Source organism: Schistocerca nitens, chromosome 2 (assembly GCF_023898315.1).
Source record: "Schistocerca nitens isolate TAMUIC-IGC-003100 chromosome 2, iqSchNite1.1, whole genome shotgun sequence".
Lineage (NCBI taxonomy): Eukaryota > Metazoa > Arthropoda > Insecta > Orthoptera > Acrididae > Schistocerca > Schistocerca nitens.
The window spans coordinates 158,196,046-158,223,743 of record NC_064615.1 but is presented as its reverse complement, the minus strand read 5'-3'; the positions used below and the strand labels follow the sequence as shown (position 1 = coordinate 158,223,743).

Below are 27,698 nucleotides of genomic sequence, written 5' to 3'. Positions count from 1 at the left end.
TTTCCACTACAAAAAGTATTGAAAAGGAACAGAAAATAACAAAATGTAACTGACAGGGGGAAATGACGTAGATAAGAGTTCATCCTTTACCAGGTTAAATGTCTTCTTTCATGCGGCGTCCAGGTCTTCAAAAATCTCCTTCATTTCTGCGTGAAAAGTCTGCTCCGAAATCTTGCGATAAGTTTCATTGTCCAAGAATCTCTAATGTATCCAAAACCGTCTTGATATTAAATGCAATTTATTTTAGTTGCTTGTCTCCATTCTCCGAATTTCATAACAACTTCCACAATGTCTACACATTAATAAGTTTTTTTCGTCTTAATCAGATCACGTCTGCCTTAAGCTTCGACTATCAAGAGACAATTGAAACGGATAGAAAACAAAAAAAAAAGAGTTACAATTTTAGTAGTTTCTCTGCCGTCGAGCGCTCATACCGCTGCGACGGGATATTTTTTATCTGAGGGAACGAGTGTAGCGCGGCGAAATTCAAAGTCCCGCTACATCGCCCCCTCGACTGTCACGCTAAAACATTTAGCGTGGCAGGCTGGCAAACAATAGAATAGATATACCTAAATGTCTATTATACATATTTTCCCAGGAAACACCACGTGCATACTTAGGGGATTATCTTTGTCAATACTTGGTTTCTAAATCTATATACTACATTCAATTGTTACAGTTTTGATCCTTTTTACACAATTAATATATATTTACATACAGTTTGTTTGAACAAGCTGCTCGCCAGCGCAGTTAATGTTGTGCACTTCCAGCGTTGGTTTCCCAATGCATCTCTGGCAGCACTTAGAGGTGTACAAATTCCCATTGCAGCCTGCTTGCCCCTAGCTCCTCTGCAACCATTCATGCAGGTCAGCCTGCCGCGACGTAAACACAAGAGTGCGCGTGTACTGAGGCATAGTGGGCAATGCGGGCGATACGGGCTCCCGCAAGCCCGGGCTACCTGGGTTCCCGCAAGCCTGCCAAGCTTCACGGGACCCGCTCAGCTTGCTGCGCCTGACAACAGGTTGCGCTGTCAAGCTACCGTGACTAGAGTAGCCAGGTAGTTAGCCTGCAGTTCATTTATTGCAACGGTGGAAGCAGCACAATGAATAGGTCGAACTTTAGTGAGACTGAAAAAAAAATTGACAAATGGCGAATACATGCTGGTAACGAAACAGAGCACAAGTGCCGCATGGGAAACGTTTTCGTATGTTTATGAGGCCGCTTCAAATAAATCGGTAGGTGTGTCTCAATGCAAACTATGTAAAAAGCTCTTAAGTACTTATTCGGGAACCTCGAGTATGTTACGACATGTGTGCAGATTTGACAAGCAGTTCCCTCACTCCGTAAATATCTTGAAAGAGGACAAAGATTTAGTGGCCGAAAAGTGCGTCGAAATGTGTGCTAAGGACCTGAGACCATTTAGCAGTATAGAGGGAGAAGGATTTCTTAATTTAGGGCAGACACTGATCGACATAGGTAAAAAATATGGCTCAGTTGATATTAAAAATGTTTTGCCTTCCCGAGTGACAGTAGCTAGGAAAGTTCAAACCTTTGCTGATAAAGTGCGCAGCAAAATGCTCCCAGATATAGTGCATGCGATTCGTTCTGGTATATGTGCCAGTACAATTGATCTATGGACAGAATTACAAAGGGGTGCATTACATGTCCGTGACAATGCATTACATAAATTCAGACTGGCGTTTGAATAAATATGTACTGATGTGCTCTGCGTTTCCTGACTGCCCAAAAACTGGCTCGAATATTCGAAACGAGTTTGAAGATGGCTTAGAAACTATGGGTGTTTCTCGTGAAGACATTGCCAAAATTACGTTTGTCACAGACCAGGGCAGTAACATTGTCAAAGCTCTCGAAATATATCAGCGTCTTCCATGCATGGCTCATAGTATAAACACAGTCTTGAAACATGTTCTGAGCGAACAGTTTTTGAAAGAAAATGTTCCAAATATATTAGCCATTCTTAATACAGTGCGGGCTACGGTTTCGTACTTCAAGAGAAGAGGTCTCTGTGTGAGACTGAACTCATCTTTAAAGCAGTGGGTTTCAACTCGTTGGAATAGTTATTTTGACATGCTTGTATCAGTCCATTCTCAGATTGATTCAGTGAAGGCTGTTTTACATAATGAAGGTGCCTCTGATAAGATGCTGGGTTATGACCACCATATAACTGGCCAGCTTATAGAATTTCTTAAGCCGTTTAAAGAAGCCACAGTTGATCTAGAGGGTGACAAGGATCCAACCCTACATTTAGTTCTACCGTGGTTTTATGCCTTAAAAACTCACTGTACCGTACGGGATAACGATGAAGAGGTTTGTAATTTTATTCCATCTGAATATTATAGAACCACTTGTGAAATATGTATGTTGAGAAAATGTATTTTCAGGACATGAAACCTTTGAAACAAGCCGCCGATGCCTTCCTAGAACAGAAAATGTGCGTTAGTATGTTGCATAAAATTGCAACGTTTATGGTGGCTAACTACCGCACATTAAGAAAGTTAACCGAGGATGAAAAAATTGAAGTTTACCAAGCAGCACGACAGATGTGTGCTGAAGGTAAGCTCCTAAGATAATGCATATATTCTTCATCTACATGTACATGATTACTCTGCAAGACACACGCAAGTGCTTAGTTGAGGGTTCATCGAACCACTTTCAACTTATTTGTCTCCTTTTCTCGAATTTCGCGCGGGATAGAACACCTACATCTCTCCGTCTGAGCGCTGCTTTTTTGTATTTTATTCTGATGATCATTTCTTCCAATGTAGATGGGACTCAACAATATATCTTCGAATTCGGAGGTGTAAGTTGTTGATCGAAATTCCATATATAGATCGCGCCACGTCAAAAAACGCCATTGTTGTAATGATTCCCACCCCAACTCTTGTGTAATTTCCGCGACACTCTTTCCCCTGTTTCACGATAATACCAAACCAGCTGCCCTTATTTAGACTCTTTCGACCTCTTCCGTCAATAGTAAGGCTCTCCAACTTCGTAGCAATGCTCCAAAAGAGTGTTTTGTCATTAAAACGCCTACAGCATTTTCTGTGTGTCCATTCCTATTTAAGTAGGTCGTCATTGTAATCAGAGGTATTAAGTAGAATCTACAGCCTTTAGATTTGACTGGTTGATCTTGTAAACGAAGTTTAACGGACTTAGTTTAGTACACACAGGGATAACCTCGCTCTTGTCATTATTTATTGCCAACTGCTAATTTTCACACCAAAAATATATACCTTATTTAAATCGTCCTGCAGTTAGTTTTGATCTTCTGGTGACTTTACAGGACGATAAATGATAGCATCATCTAAAACCTATTATAATTTCAACTATGTGTAGTACGATCTTCACATTATTCTGCAAATATTAATTGGAACCTGTACAGTTTCAGTACAAGTGCCCAATCACAGCACCCAAGAAAGAAATCCAGGGCCGTACAAAATGGCGAAATTTGAGGACTGGGCAGAAGAGCCTCATCTCCTACATGATGAAGTCAGCAGATACTTGCAAGAACACTGTGTGAACGAGGGAGATATTCTACAGTGGTGGAAAAATAATTCCCAACGACTTCCTCGATTTGCGTGTGTGGCAAGAAAAATATTAAATATACCAGCCACTAGTGCGTCTAGTGAGAGAATTTTTAGTTGCGCTGGAAACCTAATTAGCGAAAAACGATCACGTCTTAATGCAGACAGACTTAACGATCTCGTCATAATTAATTCAAATACTAATCAGCAGACACATTAAAAATACAGTAGAACATTAAACGCGAAACTATGAGTTTGAGCGCAAATTTACTAATTAAGAGTGCAGATTTCTTTCTTGTGCTTTCTGGGCGTCAATTTCTGAGATAGAAATTTTGTAATGCATACAGTTCATTTTTATTTTAGACTAAACTTTTTGATTTCAATCCTCCCAAGTGACATTAATTATTGTTTGCAAACCATTTTCTGTTACTTGCGTTTGCAAAAGTAGCCAAATATTTTTAGGAGTATCTGGTTTGGCCTAAATAATACTTTCAGGGGAACTGAAGGAAAATTTGTAAAGATTTTATGTTGAAAAGTGTTCTGCAAAATAAAATATTCATTTGTGGATTAAGGCAATACACATTATGAGTTTAAATTTCAATTTATTTTGTTGAGTTCCACACACATTGCAAAATGTAATTTTATTCTTGTATTTCTATATTAAGGGGAATCCCACGTGCAGAGTCAAGATGCTGAAGACCTAGACACTACAAATACTCCTAAAATGAAGAGCGTCTTTTTCCATGAATGTATTGTAGTAGGTATATAATGGAAACTCTGAGCCACTCTCCACAGCGTCTATATCTGCGTCATGAGGATTCAGACTCGTCGTTTAGGTCTGTGTTATGAGGGTCTAGAGTCGTCGTTTAGATTTGCGTAATGCAAGTAAACACTCGTCGTCTTAGTCTGCATCATGATGGTCCGAAATATGGTCCCTCATGATGCAGACCTAGACTACAAGTGTGGACTCTCATGACGCAAACGTAGGAGCCGCGAAAAATGGCTCAGGGTCGCCATTGTATTCCCAATACTATAGTTTTTAGACGAACTGGATACGAAACAAGTCCTTCGATTTTGTTAAAATGCATTTTGGCAATTTAGAATGATTTTGCCAACTTCGAATGAATTCACAGAACCAGTAAAATACATCCTGGAAACGTAGTTAAATATTTATATAATTGGTGTCATACTTGGCTGAAACATACTAAAGTTAAAGAATCTAGGCTTCCAAAATCTTAATTTGGTTCTCGTTGCAGTACAGTGGTTAATAGTGGCGTAGATAATTTATTCTTCAGGGGAGGTGATGAATCTTCTTTTTGGGGGGTGGAGGTTCACTTCTTTAGTACAAATATCCATCCGTTTCGGTGTTGAAAAGTGCAGCACAGACTGCATTGCGTTGCCTGGACATTTATTTATTCCATACTTTCGTAGTCCATCTTCCCTCCCGTATTTTCTCTCTATCCATTTAGTCCTCTCCCACTATCTCTTTGATCAACTCCCCCCCCCCCCTCCCAATCCCTTGGCAGGCCGGAGTCGCCAAGCAGTTCTAGGCGCTACAGTCTGGAACCGCGCGACCTCTACGGTTGCAGGTTCGAATCCTGCCTCGGGCATGGATGTGTGTGATGTCCTTAGGTTAGTTAGGTTTAAGTAGTTCTAAGTTCTAGGGGACTGATGACCTCAGAAGTTAAGTCCCATATTGCTCAGGGCCATTTGAATCATTTTTGAACCCATCCCTTGGCCCATCTCCCCCCCCCCCCCTCTATCCCTCTCCTCTCTCTGTTGGATTCCGCCACCTCAGTTCATCTCCTCTTCACCTATCTATGAAAACTCATATATATCTGTCAACTTTCGTGATGATCAGTGAATCAGTGTCAAAGTTTATTGCTAGGTAGCATTTATTGTAATACTTTTTGATACGCAGCATTGATAGTTTTGTTTTCTGGTGCGTAAACAAATGAAGTTGAAGGTGTCCCGACAGGGGAATATGCGACATACAAATGGCCATGTGAAAAACATGATTTTCAAGATTGATGCCACAAACATATAACAACTGCCCTTGCGATTTATCTATCGACATGGCAAATGTAAACTGCACTGGAAATTATAACCGTTTAAAGTCGAATGTCATGTCGGTCGGAATCTTAGTGCTACTGGAATCAAACTGTCCTCACCTTTGTACTTTCCTTTTAAAATTGTGGCTTTGATTACGTTGTTCTTTAACTTTCTCCCCGCAAGCCGGGTGCCATTACAAGGACGTGGCTGGTTTACCTTTCGCAACATGATTGCCGATCCGACTTAATTACAGATTGGGAGGCGGTAATCCGGGGAAATCTAGCGAATTTAAAAATTCCGTAGGATAGTTGACTACATCATCTTGGTTAGTAACAGAATAAACCGACTTGTATGTCAGCAATCCGCCAGGTGTCATATTTTGAATCTGAAAATTCATTTCGTTAACATCAAGGTTTTTTGCAGCCAATATAACACGTTCACTCAACCAAAAATGGTTTGCAACTCGTAAACGACATTTGCTGTGCGTGAATTGTCCAACACAATGACTGTGAATGTGTCAGACAGCTCTCAAATTTCAAAAAGATCATAGACATTTCGTTTAAAAGAAATGTGTATATATATATATATATATATATATATATATATATATATATATATATATATATATATATATCCCGAAGTTTGGAAGGTAGGAGACGAGGTACTGGTAGAAGTAAAGCTGTGAGTACCGGACGTGAGTCGTGCTTCGGTAGCTCAGATGGTAGAGCACTTGCACGCGAAAGGCAAAGGTCCCGAGTTCGAGTCTCGGTCGGGAACACAGTTTTAATCTGCCAGGAAGTTTCATATATATATATATATATATATATATATATATATATATATATATATATATTCAAAAACCTTCTCCATGGAAACATGCGTACATAGTGAACTTTCATGGTAACCCGCATACGTTGTCAAAATCTTTTGTAAGGTACTCTATTCAATGTACTGTCCGAAATATTATGTAGACAGTGATATTCCTCTTGATGGTCAAGTGTGCAAAATTTCTTCAAGATCGGAATAAAATTGTAGGTTGGTGTAGAAGTGTGTAAGTAAAGTACCCTCCGCCATGCACCATTCAGAATTTTAAGTAGACAGCACCCTTCATCCTGCTTTGAATATCAAGTGTGCCAAATTTCATCAAGATCGGAATAAATACGTACAATTTGTCGAATTCCGTTATGTAAAGGAACCTCTGCCATGCACCATATGACATTTTATGTAGACTGTGACCTTCCTCTTGGTTTCAAGGTATAGTGTGCAAAATTTCATCAAGATTGTATGCAATACAAACACACGGACACAATGAAAACGCACTTTCAGTTTTTGTCAAATTTTCCAATTTTTCGGTCGATTTTCGAAAAAATTTTATTTCATAAAAACCTTGTCCTGAGAATTACGAACACAGCAAAAAAAATTTAGCCGAACTGGTCCAGGCGTTCTCGAGTTTTACGCTTATCAACACATTTGGCAATTAATTTTTATTTATATAGATAAGAAGCCCGAAATATACGCGTAAAGGAAGAATATACAAATAAAACCCAATATTTTTTTACCTACGCCACAATATATATATATATATATATATATATATATATATATATATATATATATATATATATATATATATATTTTGTGGCGTAGTAAGACAACCACGCCACTCTGAAGTAGCCGAAAGGCACGCGTTACTGACGCAGGCTAGAGATAGGTCTGAAACAGGATACGTAATGAATGCTAGAAAGAAAAGTACGTAGCTGCTATAATACTTAACTTTAATCCATCATTTGTATACAGCATTCTTGATGATACAAGTGAGACCCTTTAGATTCATGAAGTAACTAATGGCGCCTTGCTAGGTCGTAGCCATTGACTTAGCTGAAGGCTATTCTAACTGTCTCTCGGCAAATGAGAGAAAGGCTTCTTCAGTGTAGTCGCTAGCAAAGTCGTCGTACAACTGGGGGCGAGTGCTAGTAAGTCTCTCGAGACCTGCCGTGTGGTGGCGCTCGGTCTGCGATCACTGAGAGTGGCGACACGCGGGTCCGACATGTACTAATGGACCGCGGCCGATTTAAAGCTACCACCTAGCAAGTGTGGTATCTGGCGGTGACACCACAAAAAAATGGCTCTGAGCACTATGGGACTCAACTGCTGTGGTCGTAAGTCCCCTAGAACTTAGAACTACTTAAACCTAACTAACCTAAGGACAGCACACAACACCCAGCCATCACGAGGCAGAGAAAATCCCTGACCCCGCCGGGAATCGAACCCGGGAACCCGAGCGTGGGAAGCGAGAACGCTACCGCACGACCACGAGATGCGGGCGGTGACACCACAATATATATATATATATATATAATGTTGGGGTTTGTCTTTTGGTGCTCAGGTAAAATAAAAACTTTTGATTAACGTTCATAATACGACAATGACGCGCGCAGACTAAACGGCTGCGTAGCGCAGCTCAGCAGTAATATGGGCAGGCAAGCAAGTTTCCCGCAGCCTGCCCGGGTTGGGTTCTGCTTGGCTTGGCTGGGAGTGAAGCAGCCTGCCCGTTCTGTTGACAACGCGCGGCGGCCTGCCCGCCTGGCCACCAGGCAAGCATGGGCGGGTTAAAAGCGGAACATGTACACCACTAGGCAGCACTTAGTCTTTGCGCATGCGCAGTAGCATCACTGAATTTCGCGTGCGGCAGTTTCAAAATCGCTGTGTTATGACAGTCTTGAACAGTATTCACTCTCACATAGTGTTCATTACAAGTTGTTATTCCAGCGTAATTGGCGTGTTAAGTCCGGTGACACCATAAGATTGAGCGTGTGCGTGATCTGAAGCAACGTCCATGTCTTCTGTTACGACACAACACTCCAGGTCCTTGTGCGTTTTCATGACTATTGTTCCCGGGGCATATATGGTCGATGTAGTTTTTAGCCTTCACATCGCCTACGACAGGTGCTGGCTGAGTTTATTGTCTCCTAAGCATCTGAAGGCCGGCTAGGAACAACGGCGTCGATGTTCGCAAAGGTAGGTGTATCATCACGTTGTTTACACTCGCCAACAAACGTTCAGTTGCAGTGTGAAAATCCTCATTATCGTCGAAGTAAATTGCAGTTTATATCGATTTACAAACAGTTATTTGGTTTATGCACCATAAGTTTCACAAATAACACAAAATTCGTCGTTTATAACGTTCACAGTTTAACACAGTTTGCAACACTTTTTTGCCATATTTACATTTTAACAAAGTTCACGTTGTCCAAGCATGTTTACATCGTTAATTCTGAAAGCTTACAATTCGTGGTCACATTTCAAAATATGTTGACAATATGCAAAGTTTTAATACATATACAAATACATATAAATTTACAAGAATCTGCATGTGAAACATTTACACTAAAAAATTATACTAAGTCCCATTGACTTTCTTTTATTGGGGTATTAATTTTTTTTTATTCAGGTTTGGGCGTGCCAAGGGATATCAGACTTAATACTTAAAGCACGGGCTTTCCTTCATTTATTATTTATCTCTTTCTTTTGATTCCATATCTTGGCTAGTGGTTGACCAGGCTTGTAATGCCATACTCAATTTTCTACATGTCTTTTAATTCATACCTGAAAGTTTACTGTCACACAATATATTCTTACATTCCATAAACAAACAATACCCAGCTGCAGGAGGTGGTAGGATAATGGAGAAAGAAAGAAAGATAGACTGGAAGAAAACTATTCACTTGGCCTACCTATAAACTACTAAATCCTACAGCTAATACATAAAAAAAAGAGAACATTATACATTATAACGTTTGCATCGCCTTCAAGGGGTGTGTGAAAGGAGGTGCTTACAATTTACCAAATCATGGGTAAATGTAAGTGTCCTTAAGTCAAGTCTGTGTAGTGTAACATCATGACAGATCCTCTGTTTGTGTTGTGATTGTTCATATGACTTAGTGTATTATACCTTAACAAATCCTTGCATGAGTGAATCGCATATCTGCTCAGTACTTCCTCAATATCTCCACATCTTGTGGATACCGTCTATACAAATGGAAAATGTATCTCAGAGATTGTCTCTCTCATAATGTGTATTATATAATGACATATCAAATTTCCTCTCAAGAGTTCAACCATGAACTTTCTTCTACTTTAATGAAGGTTAAACATTATGTGTATATACACTCCTGGAAATTGAAATAAGAACACCGTGAATTCATTGTCCCAGGAAGGGGAAACTTTATTGACACATTCCTGGGGTCAGATACATCACATGATCACACTGACAGAACCACAGGCACATAGACACAGGCAACAGAGCATGCACAATGTCGGCACTAGTACAGTGTATATCCACCTTTCGCAGCAATGCAGGCTGCTATTCTCCCATGGAGACGATCGTAGAGATGCTGGATGTAGTCCTGTGGAACGGCTTGCCATGCCATTTCCACCTGGCGCCTCAGTTGGACCAGCGTTCGTGCTGGACGTGCAGACTGCGTGAGACGACGCTTCATCCAGTCCCAAACATGCTCAATGGGGGACAGATCCGGAGATCTTGCTGGCCAGGGTAGTTGACTTACACCTTCTAGAGCACGTTGGGTGGCACGGGATACATGCGGACGTGCATTGTCCTGTTGGAACAGCAAGTTCCCTTGCCGGTCTAGGAATGGTAGAACGATGGGTTCGATGACGGTTTGGATGTACCGTGCACTATTCAGTGTCCCCTCGACGATCATCAGTGGTGTACGGCCAGTGTAGGAGATCGCTCCCCACACCATGATGCCGGGTGTTGGCCCTGTGTGCCTCGGTCGTATGCAGTCCTGATTGTGGCGCTCACCTGCACGGCGCCAAACACGCATACGACCATCATTGGCACCAAGGCAGAAGCGACTCTCATCGCTGAAGACGACACGTCTCCATTCGTCCCTCCATTCACGCCTGTCGCGACACCACTGGAGGCGGGCTGCACGATGTTGGGGCGTGAGCGGAAGACGGCCTAACGGTGTGCGGGACCGTAGCCCAGCTTCATGGAGACGGTTGCGAATGGTCCTCGCCGATACCCCAGGAGCAACAGTGTCCCTAATTTGCTGGGAAGTGGCGGTGCGGTCCCCTACGGCACTGCGTAGGATCCTACGGTCTTGGCGTGCATCCGTGCGTCGCTGCGATCCGGTCCCAGGTCGACGGGCACGTGCACCTTCCGCCGACCACTGGCGACAACATCGATGTACTGTGGAGAGCTCACGCCCCACGTGTTGAGCAATTCGGCGGTACGTCCACCCGGCCTCCTGCATGCCCACTATACGCCCTCGCTCAAAGTTCGTCAACTGCACATACGGTTCACGTCCACGCTGTCGCGGCATGCTACCAGTGTTAAAGACTGCGATGGAGCTCCGTATGCCACGGCAAACTGGCTGACACTGACGGCGGCGGTGCACAAATGCTGCGCAGCTAGCGCCATTCGACGGCCAACACCGCGGTTCCTGGTGTGTCAGCTGTGCCGTGCGTGTGATCATTGCTTGTACAGCCCTCTCGCAGTGTCCGGAGCAAGTATGGTGGGTCTGACACACCGGTGTCAATGTGTTCTTTTTTCCATTTCCAGGAGTGTATATACTATATATAATCATTTCTTTCTATAAAACATAAATAAAGAACGTAGTCTTATAATTGACAGTAAAATGTCTCTTTCTCAGTGTCCGTTGCTCGACGTCGGCTGCACGGGTGGTCACTTCTCCTTTGCGCTTACCTTGCATTACCTGAAAAGTCAAATGTTGTCTTCAAAGTAGATGTAATTTTGTCATCTGTTCGCTAAGTGGAGGTGTTGTACGAGTCACAAAAATGGCCTTAATAACTCTCCTATCTTTTGCTTCCTCAGGGTTTTCTGTCGTGTGTAAGTATAATAAAGGCTAACAAGGCACTCAATTTCACTTTCGCAAAAAAAAAAAAAAAAAAAAAAAAAAAAAAAAAAAAAAAGTACAAATGTATTCACATGAGGGCTGTGTAAAAACTATATTTCAACTTAAGTTCCTTAAAATATCATTCTCCTGTTTGAACACGAACTATAAATGTTTTCTTCCACACAGTGGCTTAACAAAACTTAACGAAAGGTTACCAAGTTACACTTCTGCAATAAATTAAAGCTTATTTCCGCAGCTGTAATCATCATTATGCTCACTCTGCTTTTCTTGCATTCGTTCATTTTAAAGGGCACTGAAAATAGATTCACATTTAGCGTCTTGTACTCACGTGTTCTAACTCATCACAAATGTTTTCTTTCAAACTGAAATTCTTATGTAATCTTAAAGATGTAGAATGTTTACTCACTTCTCTATGTAGCACAATATTACCAAAACATTCTCACTCATTCCTTACTCACATATTCATCATAATATATATATCCTTATACATTAAACATATTCCTCATCAAACATTAATATATCACATACGTTGGGCCATATGGCACTTCCATTCTCATAAAACTCCAATAATATTTTCCTCAAATAATCTCTTGTCTCCATCAACTACTTCACAGTAACTTACCTTCTTATATTAACCTAAATATTAACTCATTCATACTGATCATTCATTCTTACGTCCTCATTCATTCTGCTACATACCTACGTCATTACTGATCTCAATAGCTATTATCTCCTGTCATTAGAGTGCCTTGAAATAACTAATTGTTGATTCACCTTATAATTTACAATTAACAACAAATGTAACCTGCGTAGACCTCATTCCTATATGAATATACTTTCTCATTCAGTAAGTGTACTCACCTGAGTTTACATTCTCTTCATAATTATGTGTACAAGTGTAACTGCAGTATATAATTTCCATAAATTAACGTTTGTGTTCTTAGGCTGTATAACTTAATGTTCGTGTATTCAATACAAATATTTACGATCTCGTTTTCACAGCAGCTTGCTCATGTTCAAATTAGTTGTCATTATATTATGTTGTTTTAGTGCACAAAGGTTTTCAAATGTCTGTGGGGATGCAGCCCGCTCGGCTTGTGAGATAACGGGTATTCTAGGGAGTAACAACCTGGGTGAGGTATGCTTGCTATTCTGAAAGGACCTGAATATAATAGCTGCCATTTTCTGTTCAGTTGTTTTAATTTTGTAGACTTGGGATGTGAACGCAAAAGAACGAGGTCATCAACTTGATAGGTTTGTTAATTTCTGTTCTTCTGTCATTTTGTCATCGTACCTGAGGAAACAAACCGTCTCAGCCGTCGCGCTCTTACAACACCTCACGACCGAAGCACCAGCGCTTAGCTCGGTCGTCGACTGTTTTCCGTCGTCTGCTGTGTTTGGCCGGGTTCATTGACCAGCTCCACTATGTTTACATTTCGGCCGGTTGGCGCCCACGCGTCAGCTGATGGCGCGCCGCAATTTTTATTGCTACTTTGTGGTGGGGAGTGCATAACTGTATTGGGAAACGGCGGTGGATTCCGTGGAGGGTTATGATTTGTCATGCGCGAATTTTGTGTGTTCCACATATTCTGTCGGTGATTGTTAGGATTGTTATTGTTTTGGTGGTAATTATGTCTGTTATATGTCATGTTCCTGTCAAAGTAGCCCGGGTTGTACCGGTTATTCTCACGTCTCCCATTGCGGTTGTTGTTGTACTGTCTGTGATTTTCATTTTACTTGTAGTTACCATATTGATATGGGTGATAATTATTGTTGTTATTATTATTCCACGAATTTCTGCGGTTGTTCCTACCGTCATACACGTTTCCATTTGAATATGTTTCGCGCGCAGGCATCGTATTGTGTCGCGGCGCGGACGGATGGTTCCACCAACCACCGTCCCTACGGTTCCTTTGGGGTGGGTGCTGATTTTGGTTAGTAATATGAGCAAAATTTGAATGGATTGAATCGCCTCTGTAAACTACGTCCATTTGATCTAAGAAGTTTAAAAAACTGTTAATGTCATTCTCCGGTACTCCTATTAATCTGTCTCGGCATGGAAAGGGTAAGTGGCTCTTTAAAGTGTCAATTATCGCTGGCAAGTCGGCTGGTTTGGACCAGTACAGTGTCTTGTCTAGGTACCTCTCAAAGTATTGTCTTAATGTCTCTTTTTTAGGTCATAGGTCTCGGGGTTGCACTCTTCTCTCCTTAGACTCTGTTGCTCATTCTCGGACCAGAATTCGTCCAAGAAGGCTTGTTCGAACTGTTCAAACGTAAGGCACCGCCGTTTCGTAGCGGCACCCCACTTAGCTGCTCGTCCTCTCATGAGATTGGTGACGTATCTGATTTTATCGACTTCTGACCAACTACGTGGAAAAACACCGTCAAATGATCTAATAAACACAATAGGGTGGACTTTGTGCTTGTCCTCACTGGAAAATGTCTGGAAATGCCCATGTCTTACAAACGTGTCATCGGCCATGCCGGTTGGCATAACTGTATTGACGTAGTTTGTGTCACTTGCTACTCTAGGTGTCGTACCGTAATATTGCTCGTTTGGTGGAAAAGAAAGCGGCACATTGTAATTTTGATTGGAAATACGTGATTCCACAATAGGTGTTCTGTCTGTGTCATTAGCCATGGTTTTAGCTGTTTTGTCGTTCCCTGACGATGCATTTGCACCAATCGCCAAACACGGCACAATATTGTCTCGTAATTTTGTCACTTCGTCTTCTATGTGTTTTGTCTCGTCTTTAACATGTGTCTTTGTTTTTGAAAGTATGTCTTCTGTAATTGTTTCAAGTTTTTTGTCCAGATAGTCGTCACACAATTTACATTCGTGTACAATTCTTTCGGCCATGTTGGTGTCGTTGTTTAGTGACGCGAGGTCCGCTCGATCTTCTAATTTTTCTATCTTTTCTTTGAGGTGGGTTTGTTCAAGAACTACCATTGTGAGCTGTTGGGTAATATTTCCCACTTCTTCAGTCAGCTTTTCTTGGGTGGAGCTAGCTGAAGTGTGGGCCTGAGCTAACTCTTCCACACGAGTGTTCACTTCCTGCTGCACATTAACTATTTGAGTTAACTGATTCTCACATCGGGTGATATTGTTTTTTGTTTCATGTGTGAATGTAACCAAAGTTTCTTCCTGTTTAGTGACTCGGTTGGACAAAGTCTCAAATCTCTGGCTGAGCTTTTGAGTGGTGTTATTTAATTCTGTCATCTGTTTTGTCGTTCGTTCAAAATTTTCGGTCATAGTACGGTTTAATACGTCAAATTTTTCGTCGCTTTTATCTAGCCTTTGCTTAAAGTCCTGACCAAGTGCGTCCAGTTTTGCGTCAATTTTCTGACTAACGTCTCGTTTCATGTCTGCAAATAACTCTAATAGTCGGTCCAGTTTGTCAGTTTCCTGTGTCCGATTTGTGTCACATTGCCGAATTTGTCTCATATTCGGTTCTGACATTGATGTTAACAATGGCGCTGACGGTCTAGTCTCGCGTCCATTACACATTTCGTCATTTAAAGTCGCCATCTGTGTATTATCACAAATGTTGCGAGTTTGAGGCAAAATCATTGCATTGATCTGTGAACTCGTACATGGAGGGAAACGCGGACTTTCTTGTTGGTTGAACGATGAATCTACTTCACTTAACTCATCTGCCGAAACTATCTCTACCTTACCGCGTTCCATTGTAATAGGATGTATAATCGTAAGTCAAAAAGGGAATAATATAAGTCTGACTAATAAAGATTTGACTCAAATTTAGGTTGAAATATTTTCTCGTCAATGTAAAAGATTGCTCTATTGCAAACAATGGTTGAGAAAGATGCAGCAGGGCGGACAAAATTTTTCGTAACAAATGACTGCTTCACGATCTTCATATGCAGCTACAACAATACTACAATTACCACAAACTACAATAGAGATAGATAATTTTGGAAAAATCTAGAAGAAAACTACAGGATGTGTGGAAAGGGAAAAATGGATTCTGCAGTTGGCTATTGAATGCTTGAATGAAACATAATTGTGTGACTCACTATTAAATTTTCTGTCCTGCAGCGGCTGGTCAATCACTTCTGCGTAAATCGTATTCTCAAAATATGGTTTTTCTTAATACATCTCCATCGGATAATCACCAAAAGGTCTCACAATAACAGTTTTGCATCAATATATGCCATGAAAAGAAAACAGATTGAATTAGTTACAAAAATTCTTTACAATATTGTGGTATCATTTGCTTAGGTACAATAAAGTTGGTGTTTTCGTTACCCTTTAAACTTCAGGATTTTTGGTTATTCTCTGTTGGGAAAAAATACAAATTAAAGTTTCAAATTTGCTCAAAAACGACACATCCGAAAATTGCGTCCTGTCGCGGGAGCCAGTTGTAGTAGTTAATAAAAAAATTAATGGAGAAGAGAGACCGTGAAAAAGGGAAAGAATGAAAAGCAAATCGGACTTCGTATTACAGAAAAACTATTGTTGGGGTGGTCCTTGTGGCGTTTTTGAGCAAAAGTTAAACCAATTTCCACTACAAAAAGTATTGAAAAGGAACAGAGAATAACAAAATGTAACTGATAGGGGGAAATGACGTAGATAAGAGTTCATCCTTTACCAGGTTAAATGTCTTCTTTCATGCGGCGTCCAGGTCTTCAAAAATCTCCTTCATTTCTGCGTGAAAAGTCTGCTCCGAAATCTTGCGATAAGTTTCATTGTCCAGGAATCTCTAATGTATCCAAAACCGTCTTGATATTAAATGCAATTTATTTTAGTTGCTTCTCTCCATCCTCCGAATTTCATAACAACTTCCACAATGTCTACACATTAATAAGTTTTTTTCGTCTTAATCAGATCACGTCTGCCTTAAGCTTCGACTATCAAGAGACAATTGAAACGGATAGAAAACAAAAAAAAGAGTTACAATTTTAGTAGTTTCTCTGCCGTCGAGCGCTCATACCGCTGCGACGGGATATTTTTTATCTGAGGGAACGAGTGTAGCGCGGCGAAATTCAAAGTCCCGCTTCACCTGAATTAATTAAGCAATCCGATAAGTGACTAAGAACCTTGTATATTACAAGAACACAACTAATAGTTGAATTTTTACTGTTTAGAGTCATGATGATGTTTAGTAGTTGTAACTCTGCCTTAAAATATATGAAAATGTATGAATTATTCATTCGATAAAACGGTTAATGCCTTTCGTTCTTTTCCTCTTTGCAGCATCTGCCCTGAACTGTTACCTGTGCCGTTCAGCTGAAGATCCTTCATGCGCAACCAATCCGCAAAACCAGGGAGATTGTGATGAGTACCTGGCTTTTTTAAATGCTCCAATCGTCCAAGTAAATACCATTAAGAACACCACTCACTGCGTCAGTCTCGTGTACACCAGTAAGTATTGTAACCTGCATGTACGTTGTTGCATTTCCTTGTAATTCCTAGATTTTTGTTGATATTTCATTCACACCAAGTGAGGACAACCGTTTATTGTTGACCTTGATGTAAGTTCAAAATGACCAATATACTGGAGATGGGGTGGGGATGAAAGTACTAAAATCCCCCTCCCGGGGCTGGTATAGAAGCGTGTAAACTCCCATAGTGTGTGTAACGTATAGCGTGTGTATGTGTGGTTGCCTAATGTTGTCTCCGCAATGGAATTCTCACGCCTGCAATGCAAGTGACAACATACACATAGGGATTTCCATCATACGAGGTATCATGTTGTGTTTTGACTTCAGTTCAGTTTAGCAGGTCACATCAATCACTTCTGATCGAGCGAGGTGGTGCAGTGGTTGGCACATTGCACTCGCATTCGGGAGGACGACGGTTCAAATCCATGTCCGTCCACCCTGATTTATGTTTTTCGTGACTTTCCTAAATCGCTTCAGGCACGTGGTTCCTTCGAAAGGGCGCGGCCGACTTCCTTCCCCACCATTCCTTAATTCGATGGGACCGATAACATCGCTGCTTGGTCCCTTCCTGCAAATCAACCAACTAACCAACCAACCATTCCTGCAGGTATGCCACTAAAACGAATTACAATTTGGTAACGTAAATTATTTATTCTCAAAAAAACATGTAGAATGCAAAAAGTTGTATAGATATGAAGTACACAATGTCAGATTCTACCCTACATGTAATTTAGAAATATTCGGAAAATATTCACGATAAATTATAGCAGCGAAACAGTTGCAGGATAAAGATTTATTGCAATCCTTGACCACGGTTTCGGCATATCTAAATATACCTTCATCAGAAGCAAAAATACACTAAAATAACAGCCTGCAGTGGAGGTACATAAAACAATCGTGACTTTGGCACTGCAGGATGTGATTTTAGTGCATTTTTGCTTCTGATGAAGGTATATTTAGATATGCCGAAACTGTGGCCAAGGATTTAAATAAATCATTATCCAGCAACTGTTTGGCTGTTATCATTTACCGTGAAGATTTTCAACAGTTGCTGCTTCAGCCATATTTAAAATTTCGAAATATTCGGAAAATATGGTAGAAAAACGTAAGGCCACACCCTGACTGGCATTTTCTGAAAAATCTCAGTGGACAAGCAAATGGAACTCAGGACAGTTACTGTGAATGCTTCCCTGTCCACTGAACAAGAGTGGGCATATCCCCTATTGAATTACGGACAGGAGTTGTACTGCACCGATGATCTGCATGTTGGGATGTTGGTCACTGTGCAGATGAAGTATGTGGCGTACCTGCTATTATATGCCTACCCAGTGGACGCAATATGCCATCTGCAAACTCCTAGGGCTGAAAATACCTCAGCACAAGACAGAACATGAGTCAATATCCCTGTTAGCTCACTAGTGAGGAACACAAATTCGACTCAAGTATACCACCGTAAAGAAGCACTTCAGTGTGTGTCAGACTCCACAGAGAGCTAAGGAATCGTCTCTCAATTAAACAGAAGAACAACTCCGTTCACAGAGAAACGGTTTCATGCGCTTCTTGTGTCACAAGCAACACTTCTCAAAATTTAATCGCCAGATTCTCCGCTGTGGGCCTCACTAGTGAAGTCTCTATCTCTGGAGAGAACTGTCTTAGATCGATCCCCGCAGGGAGGTGCCTCTTCTATTCATATCCTGCTTGTTCCTGAACACCCAGTGTCTATGTCTGCGCTCAGGCCATGAATCCCAGTGGCCATTACGAAAACATTACCTCCGAGTACATGGGTCATGAATCTGCCAGTCAACCACCTGAAGCTCATACTCCTTTCAGAATATTTTGCGTAAGTTTCCATTTCCTCTCCTACATCGTCAGCACTCCACCAATCAGATAACTGTCTCTGCTTAACAGCGGAAAGTGTGCTCCAGCGCTTCCCATGAGAAAATTCGTTGGAGGTCAGCTTGCGGCCATTGTTTGTAAACCTCTGCATCTTTCGCACTAAACGGATGTCTTTTCACCTAGACCGGCCGGAGTGGCCGAGCGGTTCTAGGTGCTACAGTCTGGAATCGCGCGACCGCTACGGTCGCAGGTTTGAATCCTGCCTCGGGCATGGATGTGTGTGATGTCCTTAGGTTAGTTAGGTTTAGGTAGTTCTAAGTTCTAGGAGACTGATGACCTCAGAAGTTAAGTCCCCTAGTGCTCAGAGCCATTTGAACGATTTTTTTTTCTTTTCACCTAGTTCCTCCCCTGACCTCTTCCTCCAGGAACGCTATTTAGAAATTTTGTACGATCCACCACAGTGCAAGCTCCCACTCACACTGTCTGCACTATGGAAATTCTGTGGGCTCCAGCTTTGCTCTCTCCCAGGACAGTAAATGTCCGTTCCTGATGAGCATGACAAGTCTCTTCCCAGTCTCTCTTTAGCCGATAGTGACGACAGAAACGTGTAGCCTACATCGCCTTCTTTGTCACTGTCAGCTCTAGTTTACTCCCAGACATGCAGCACTACAGAAATTGTTGGTATGTGGTGCTAGCCGATATCAGCCAATGAAATGATTAATAATAAGACTATGCATCATAAACATTGATCTAATATAAATATAAATCGAAAAAAAAAATACAACAGAATGTTAAATGTATAGAGACAAAATTCTGCCGCATTACAAGGGTTGTTTTGTTGGTTGCCTCTATTGGTCAATTTTTGTTCGGCTGACCAATCATCCGCATGGATGCGTCGGTTAGGACTACTTGTTTTTTTCCGTAAACGCTATTTCATGAGTTCAATGATATTTGCTTCACTTCTTCTATGCCCTGAAAACCTTTCCTATCTAGGTAATATGAAATATTCATTTGAGACTAGATACAGTAGGAGGGGCAAGTGAGAATGGGACGACGTGGATCGGTGCGGCGGCAGCCACGAAGTGGTTTTTAGGTGGTTTTACACATCCCGCTTGTGTCATACCGAAGTCCCACCTCAGATTCACAGTACACAAGCTCGCTTTCGTGCGAATAACACTACACACAGACAGTTGGGTCATACTTTTTTTTCTATTATTTCGAAATAGGAGAAAGAATGCCACAGACTTGACAAGTGAAATCAGTTGGCAATCACTAAAACAAAGGCGTTTTTCATTGCGGCAGAATCTTCTCATGAAATTTCAATCACCAACTTTCTCCTCTGATGGTGAGACATTTTGTTGGCGGCCACCTGCAATGGAGAAATAATCATAATAATAATATAAGAGAAATCAGAAGTCGCACAAAAATATTTAAGTGCTCGTTTTTGCCGCCCACCGTTCGAGAATGGGACGGCAGAGAGTTTGAAGGTGGTTCGGTGACCCATCTGCCAAGTACTTAACTGTGCGTTGAAGAGTAATCGTGTAGTTGTAGATGTAGACATTCCGTCCCTGGGTGTTACGGGGTAGTGACAGGAACGGCATACGACGATCCCCTAAATTAACGTCGCCAGATTCGTAAAATAACAATGCCGACTTGGCACCGACACGGTCAAAGGCACAAACAAAAAAAACGAAGATCTTAATTTTTGCTGAAAATTGCCTGACATTCAATTCTGTGTGACTGGGAACATTGTCATATTGCAGGAACCAGCCATCTGATCTTCACTGTCATCATCACGAACCGTTTGAAATCCACTTCTGGATAATGGCTCCCTCTAGACCTCTCCATACATTCCTGTCGTCAAGCTATGCACATACTTGCCACTCCTGCGTGATATGTTATCTCATCTACTTACCTTCCATCAAGTTATTGTTTTTTTTATTTCATGGACTTCAACATAGGTCATCTCTCGTTTTTTTTTTAAATCCATTTCTTTGGCTAAATGTCATGTTAACCTCAATTTCATTTACAATACCGTCATCATGCCTTCCAAGACAGCACTACACAGAGTAACTTGGCACTTTTCGGGGATGTGGAGATGGGGGTATACCGGGTGATCAAAAAGTCGGTATAAATTTGAAGGCTTAATAAACCACGGAATAATGTAGATAGAGAGGTACAAATTGACACACATGCTTGGAATGACATGGGGTTTTATTAGAACAAAAAAAAAAAAAAACGTATTGCTAGACGCGTGAAAGATCTATTGCGCGCGTCGTTTGGCGATGATCGTGTGCTCAGCCGCCACTTTCGTCATGCTTGGCCTCCCAGGTCCCCAGACCTCAGTCCGTGCGATTATCGGCTTTGGGGTTACCTGAATTCGCAAGTGTATCGTGATCGACCGACATCTCTAGGGATGCTGAAAGACAAGCTCCGACGCCAATGCCTCACCATAACTCCGGACATGCTTTACAGTGCTGGTCACAACATTATTCCTCGACTACAGCTATTGTTGAGGAATGATGGTGGACATATTGAGCATCTCTTGTAAAGAACATCATCTTTGCTTTGTCTTACTTTGTTATTGTAATTATTGCTATTCTGATCAGATGATGCGCCATCTGTCGGACATTTTTTGAACGTTTGTATTTTTTTGGTTCTAATAAAACCTCATGTCATTCCGAGCATGTGTGTCTATTTGTACCTCTCTATCTACATTATTCCGTGATTTATTCAGTTTTCAAATTTAGCCGGCCGAAGTGGCCGTGCGGTTAAAGGCGCTGCAGTCTGGAACCGCAGGACCGCTGCGGTCGCAGGTTCGAATCCTGCTTCGGGCATGGATGTTTGTGATGTCCTTAGGTTAGTTAGGTTTAACTAGTTCTAAGTTCTAGGGGACTAATGACCTCAGCAGTTGAGTCCCATAGTGCTCAGAGCCATTTGAACCATTTCAAATTTATACTGACTTTTTGATCACCCGGTAGTTCAAGCCTAAGCACGCGTTCATCGCCTAAGTAGGTTGCTGAGCGCGGAAGAGATGTTTGTTGCCGGCGGTGGGGAGGAGGGAGGAGGGAACAAGCCGCACTTCCTCCTCGTAGGCCGGCCGGGGTGGCCGAGCGGTTCTAAGCGCTACAGGCTGGAACCGCGCGACCGCTACGGTCGCAGGTTCGAATCCTGCCTCGGGCATGGATGTGTGTGACGTCCTTAGGTTAGTTAGGTTTAAGTAGTTATAAGTTCTAGGCGACTGATGACCTCAGCAGTTAAGTCCCATAATGCTCAGAGCCATTTGAACCTCCTCGTAGGACAAGTAGGACACTATAATCATAACTGCAATCGTAGTGCCTACTACAACACATTGTTACGGTATTGTTTCCTTGTTGAGGTTGGCGACGGACGGGAACATTCCATGCCTGCCGAAGTGATCCAACTCCCCTAATTCCTGTGATGCCAGAAAAGTGCTAAGTTGTATTTGCAACGTTTACATGACAAACAACTTCCGGACGGCGAAAACCGATTTTCGGTAGCCGTTTCTTTTCTCTCCTGTTTACATGTTAAGGTCTTAAGTGGTTTTGGAGGACCAGTCAAATATCGGTTTTCCGATCGCTACTTGTTTTGCACAAATGGACTCTGGAAATCAGCTGTTTCGATTCATGGTTTAGTCAGAACAATGGCTGTTTCTTTTTAATTAAATATCAGTGGTAGCCAAATTCACGCTCGGGCTAATATTTCTACTTCTCCATCACTACATAAAAAATCACCCCGTCCAGATTAGCCGAAAATTTTTAAGAACAAGACGTAACCTGACAACCCAAGCACGTTTCAAACAAATTTGTGTGTTTACTTGACAGCAAGCATCGACTGTGGAAGAGGAAATCCGGCAGCTAGAACCGCATTTCCGGAATTGATACTGGAATGTTTACGTGATGAACGAGAAGCAGGATTGGGATATCGGTTTACGAAATCCGATTTTGAGAGCCTCATGTAAGCGATGTAATTGTGGGTTATAGTACGTTCCCTGTCTCTGATAGTGATTCCCAATATGCATCTCTTAATTGCCCTTAGTTTTTGAATGGTTTTGTCCTTAAAACATCCATGTCTCCCCACCACAGATGAAAACTTTCATCTTCATACACTTCGGAAGAACGGCACAGGGAAGCCTATATTGTTTATCGAAAGCGCTCCAGTCCATTTTTATCCTTCTTTTCCTTCCTATTGTGAGGGTACTGGTGTGTAGTATCTGTAAGTGGTTGTTCTTTGGAGGGCGACAATGCCCAGTGGCGCAGAGTCGCAAGTAGAGGCAGTTGTTGAGAGGCTGTGGAAGGTGTAGGCGGTTGCGTAGCGAAGGATTTATCTCTATGTTTAATAGTAGTGGCACACAGTTTGAATAATAGTGTGATAAAGGAAATAAATTAAATTTTACCAGTTCTTAATGCGTCTCCGTCAGTTAGTACCACACGATTGCATTTAACAATGAACGAAGTCTCGATATACACGGTCAACTACAAAAAGAGGATTGTAACATAATAATCATTAATTAACCCATATAATCTCCAAGGAGTAGGGAGCTTATACTATCAGGTCATAGTGTTCATCTGTCCTAATTATATTAAACAAGACATAATTGTTAATTTACGCAATGCTTTTTTCGTTACGTGGATTACATTTATAGAGTTATTGTAGTTGTTTTTCAAGTCTACACTCAAACTTGCTCTATTAAATTCTTCTTCTCGCTGTTCAAGTTATCTGAACTAGTGGCAGATAATATTATGCCATCAACAAAACGCAAGATAGAATCTCGTTGTCTGGCTCTTTTATTTAATTGCTGACGTCTAATGGAAGCTGCAGCATTGAAATATATTATTTCACCTGGATAATTTCCTCCTTCAGATTTATGCAGTCGTGTGTAGAAGTAAAAACGCAAAGCCGCTTGTGTTTTACATTACTACTGATTCTTTTTTCTACTGCACTGTCTTCGAACCGTACAACTAGGGGATGACGGGAAAAAGAGTCTGATTCTCTACCCGTCGACAAAACCACGATGTGACTTGTGGAAAAGATGTAAGGGTGTAACTAAATTCCTTTCACATACTTGTTCAGAAACGTACCGTTTCCCAGCTACTACCGACGGCACCACAGGCGCAGTACCTCCGTAGCATGTTCCGGTACACAGGAGCACCAGTCCTTGGCCGGCCGGAGTGGCCGAGCAGTTCTAGGCGCTACAGTCTGGAACCGCTCGACCGTTACGGTCGCAGGTTCGAATCCTGCCTCGGGCATGGATGTGTGTGATGTCCTTAGGTTAGTTAGGTTTAATTAGTTCTAAGTCCTAGGGGACTGATGACCTCAGATGTTAAGTCCCATAGTGCTTAAAACCATTTGAATTTGAACCAGTCCTTGCTCCTCCAGCTTTCGCCGCAGCCATACCCCACAGATGTCATAGTGGGTCTCGCAAATCAAAGATTTCATGTGATCGGTGAATGACGTACGTAATACCTTAGTCAATGGCGTCGATAATGTGGGATATTTGAACGTGTTTTGGGGTCTTTTGCGTATAGAGAAAAAACTATACATTTCCAGACATGAGTCGCTGTTCTAAACTTGATCGTCTTGGTCCCAACTAATGTCCTCAAATTATGTAAAGAAATTTAGCCACAAATTAGATGACATTAGATTCAGTTTTCGTTCCATAGACCCAAAATGAGATGATTCCCCTGGGCATGCAACAAGCCAAAAAGTGTAACGTAAAAAACATAAAACATTTGAACATAATACTTTCTAACCTGATCATTTGTCAGATTGTCAAAGTAGGTGAATACATGACAGTAAACGGGAACTGCTGATATTTACTGAATTAATACACTGTCACAATGAAATATTGTTAAGCACTTTTAATAAATTTATCATACACAAAATACCTAATCTCAACTGTCGTGACCAAGTGCTGTCAAAACTGAAATCTCACAGACCTTTTTACTTAAGCCGGTCTAACAGTCCCTGTTAAGATGTTCATCGATAGAGTAGAAGGAGTTGCCTATCAAAAAGTGTTTCAAACTGTTTAAACTTTGCATTATCTGAAACCAAGTCCTTATTGATTGCTGGTAATTTATTGAAAATGTGTGTTCCTGGATCTTGGACCCCTTTTTGATCAAGGTAAGTGATTTTAGGTCTTTATGTAGATTGTTATTATTCCTAGTATTGATACAATGTATTGAGCTATTGGTTGAAAACCGAGATATATTACTTGCAAAAAATTTCACTAAGGAATAAATATACTGAGAAGCAGTGGTTAGAATACAAAGTTCCTTGAACAGGTTTCTACATGATGTTCTTGAGTTTACACCACAAATGAATGTTTTCGCACGCTTTAGCTCGCTAAAACTTTTTGCTCGATTTGACGAGTAGCTCCAAAATATAATCCCGTATGACATAATAGAATGAAAGTAAGCAAAGTATGCAAGTTTATTTTTTTATACACTACTGACTAAGATGACGTGCTACAGACGCGAAATTTAACCGACAGGAAGAAGATGCTATGATATGCAAATGATTAGCTTTTCAGAGTATTCACACGAGGTTGGCGCCGGTGGCGACACCTACAACATGCTGACATGAGAAAAGTTTCCAACCGATTTCTCGTACACAGACAGCAGTTGTCCGGCGTAGCCTGGTGAAACGTTGTTGTGATGCCTCGTGTAAGGAGGACAAATGCGTACCATTACGTTTCCGACTTTGATAAAGGTCGGATTGTAGCCTATCGCGATTGCAGTTTATCGTATCGCGACATTGCTGGTCGCGTTGGTCGAAATCCAATGACGGTTAGCACAATATGGAATCGGTGGGTTCAGGAGGGTAATATGGAACGCCATGCTGGACCCAAAGAGCCTCGTATCACTAGCAGTCGAGATGACAGGCATCTTATCCGCTTGGCTGTAACGGATCGTGAAGCCACGTCTCGGTCCATGAGGCAACAGAGGGGACGTTTGCAAGGCAACAACCATCTGCACGAACAGTTTGACGACGTTTGCAGCAGCATGGACTATCAGATCGGAGACAACGGCTGCAGTTACCCTTGACGCTGCATCACAGACAGGAACGCCTGCGATGGTGTACTCAACAACGAGCCTGGGTGCACGAATGGCAAAACGTCATTTTTTCGGATGAATCCAGGTTCTGTTTACAGCATCATGATGGTCGCATTCGTGTTTGGCGACATCCCGGTGAACGCAAATTGGAAGCGTGTATTCGTCATCGCCATACTGGCGTATCACCCGCCGTGATGGTATGGGGTGCCATTGGTTACACACACGTCTCTGTCACCTCTTGTTCGCATTGACGGCACTTTGAACAGTGGACGTTACATTTCAGATGTGTTCCGACCCGTGGCTCTACCCTTCATTCGAACCCTGCGGAACCCTAGATTTCAGCAGGATAATGCACGACTGCATGTTGCAGGTCCAGTACGGGCCTTTCTGGATACAGAAAATGTTCGACTGCTGCCCTGGCCAGCACATTCTCCAGATCTCTCACCAATTGAAGACGTCTGGTCAATGGTGGCCGAGCAACTGGCTCGTCACAATACGCCAGTCACTACTCTTGATGAACTGTGGTATCGTGTTGAAGCTGCATGGGCAGCTGTACCTGTACACGCCATCCAAGCTCTGTCTGAGTCAATGCCCAGGCGTATCAAGGCCGTTGTTAGGGCGAGAGGTGGTTGTTCTGGGTACTGATTTATCAGGATCTATGTACCCAAATTGTGTGAAAATGTAATCACATGTCAGTTCTAATATATTATATTTGTCCAATGAATACCCGTTTATCATGTGCATTTCTTCTTGGTTTAGCAATTTTAATGGCCAGTAGTGTGTTTATATCTCCTACATCTAACATCATTCTCACTGCAAATACACTCAGTAGAGATATAGATGTAGATATGTCATATCACAGATCTGTGTAAAATGTAATAAAAATGTATCTCCCATGTTACAGATGTTACAGAGAACAGCGGTCGCAAGTACACAGAAAGGATGTGTGTGCCAATACCGGACATGACGAATCCCTGCTTGGAGGTAGCTAAAATGGTGAAGGTAGAGAGCTGTCACTTCTGCTCCGAAGATCTGTGTAATCGTGGTGGAAGAACTGATTCGATACAGAAATTCTATATCCTACTGCTATATTACGTGGGACATTTGTTACTTACCTGACTGAGGCACTAATTTAGCTGGACACGGTTTTGTGATATGTACATAAGTGTACTTCAAATTGTTAAACAACTCTTAAAAAAGGGACGAATTGTTTGTCACTGACATCTTAATGTGATAAAAAGGTTACAATTTCAAGAAGTGCTACACCACACACTGGCATTGGGAGCGATTTGGGTATGAAAATAATGAAACTGCTTTGCAGGCATAGTTCAACTTATCTGTAGTGGATTCCTGTTTTGGCCTCAGAGTTATTGGAGGAAATTGTTCGTGTTTTTTTTTTTGTTTTTGTGTTTTTTTGGGCTGAACCGAGCTTTTGTCGCCACATAAAAATATAACTGTTGTCTTTCATCGATTTTCATTTGGAAACTAACGACTGTAAATTATGTAAAACAAAATAAAACAGTTTACATCTCTCAGAATTTATTTATTGTCTTTCACGAAACAGTTCGAAGGAAAGAAGCAGTTAATTCATTCACTCATTCAAAAATTGTGCTCTGTAAAGTCCATAATGAAAGATAGCACCCAGAGATGTGGAGCGAGTCACTTTATGCACTATGAGGAAGAAGCAGACACTGTAGCTACTTACAGTTTTAAATTATACTAAAAACAAATTATTACTATTGCTAATATCTAATATACTCATACTGATAATTTTGTGAATTAGTTGTAAATTATCCTATACATATTTATGAAGATTAGGTGAGAAACAACTGCATCTAAATAAAAAAAATTCACTATCTTACATCCTTCACTGCTCCACTGCCGTG

The 27,698-nt window shown here is 41.5% G+C and overlaps 1 protein-coding gene across 2 annotated transcripts in view; it reads left to right on the top strand.

The window, feature by feature from the left end:
* Nucleotides 1-27,350, top strand: part of LOC126234306 (uncharacterized) — a 78,365-nt gene extending 51,015 nt beyond the window's left edge. The window contains exons 1-3 of one of the 2 annotated variants that reach the window (XM_049942990.1): nucleotides 2,434-2,574; nucleotides 16,713-16,880; nucleotides 26,717-27,350. In XM_049942990.1, coding sequence (XP_049798947.1) covers nucleotides 2,451-2,574; nucleotides 16,713-16,880; nucleotides 26,717-26,931 — 507 coding nt within the window. In that variant the 5' untranslated portion in view covers nucleotides 2,434-2,450 and the 3' untranslated portion in view covers nucleotides 26,932-27,350. Of the gene's footprint in view, nucleotides 1-2,433; nucleotides 2,575-16,712; nucleotides 16,881-26,716 lie in introns of those variants that run through there. The other variant, XM_049942991.1, reaches the window with a different exon arrangement.
* Nucleotides 27,351-27,698: the final 348 nt, after the last annotated feature.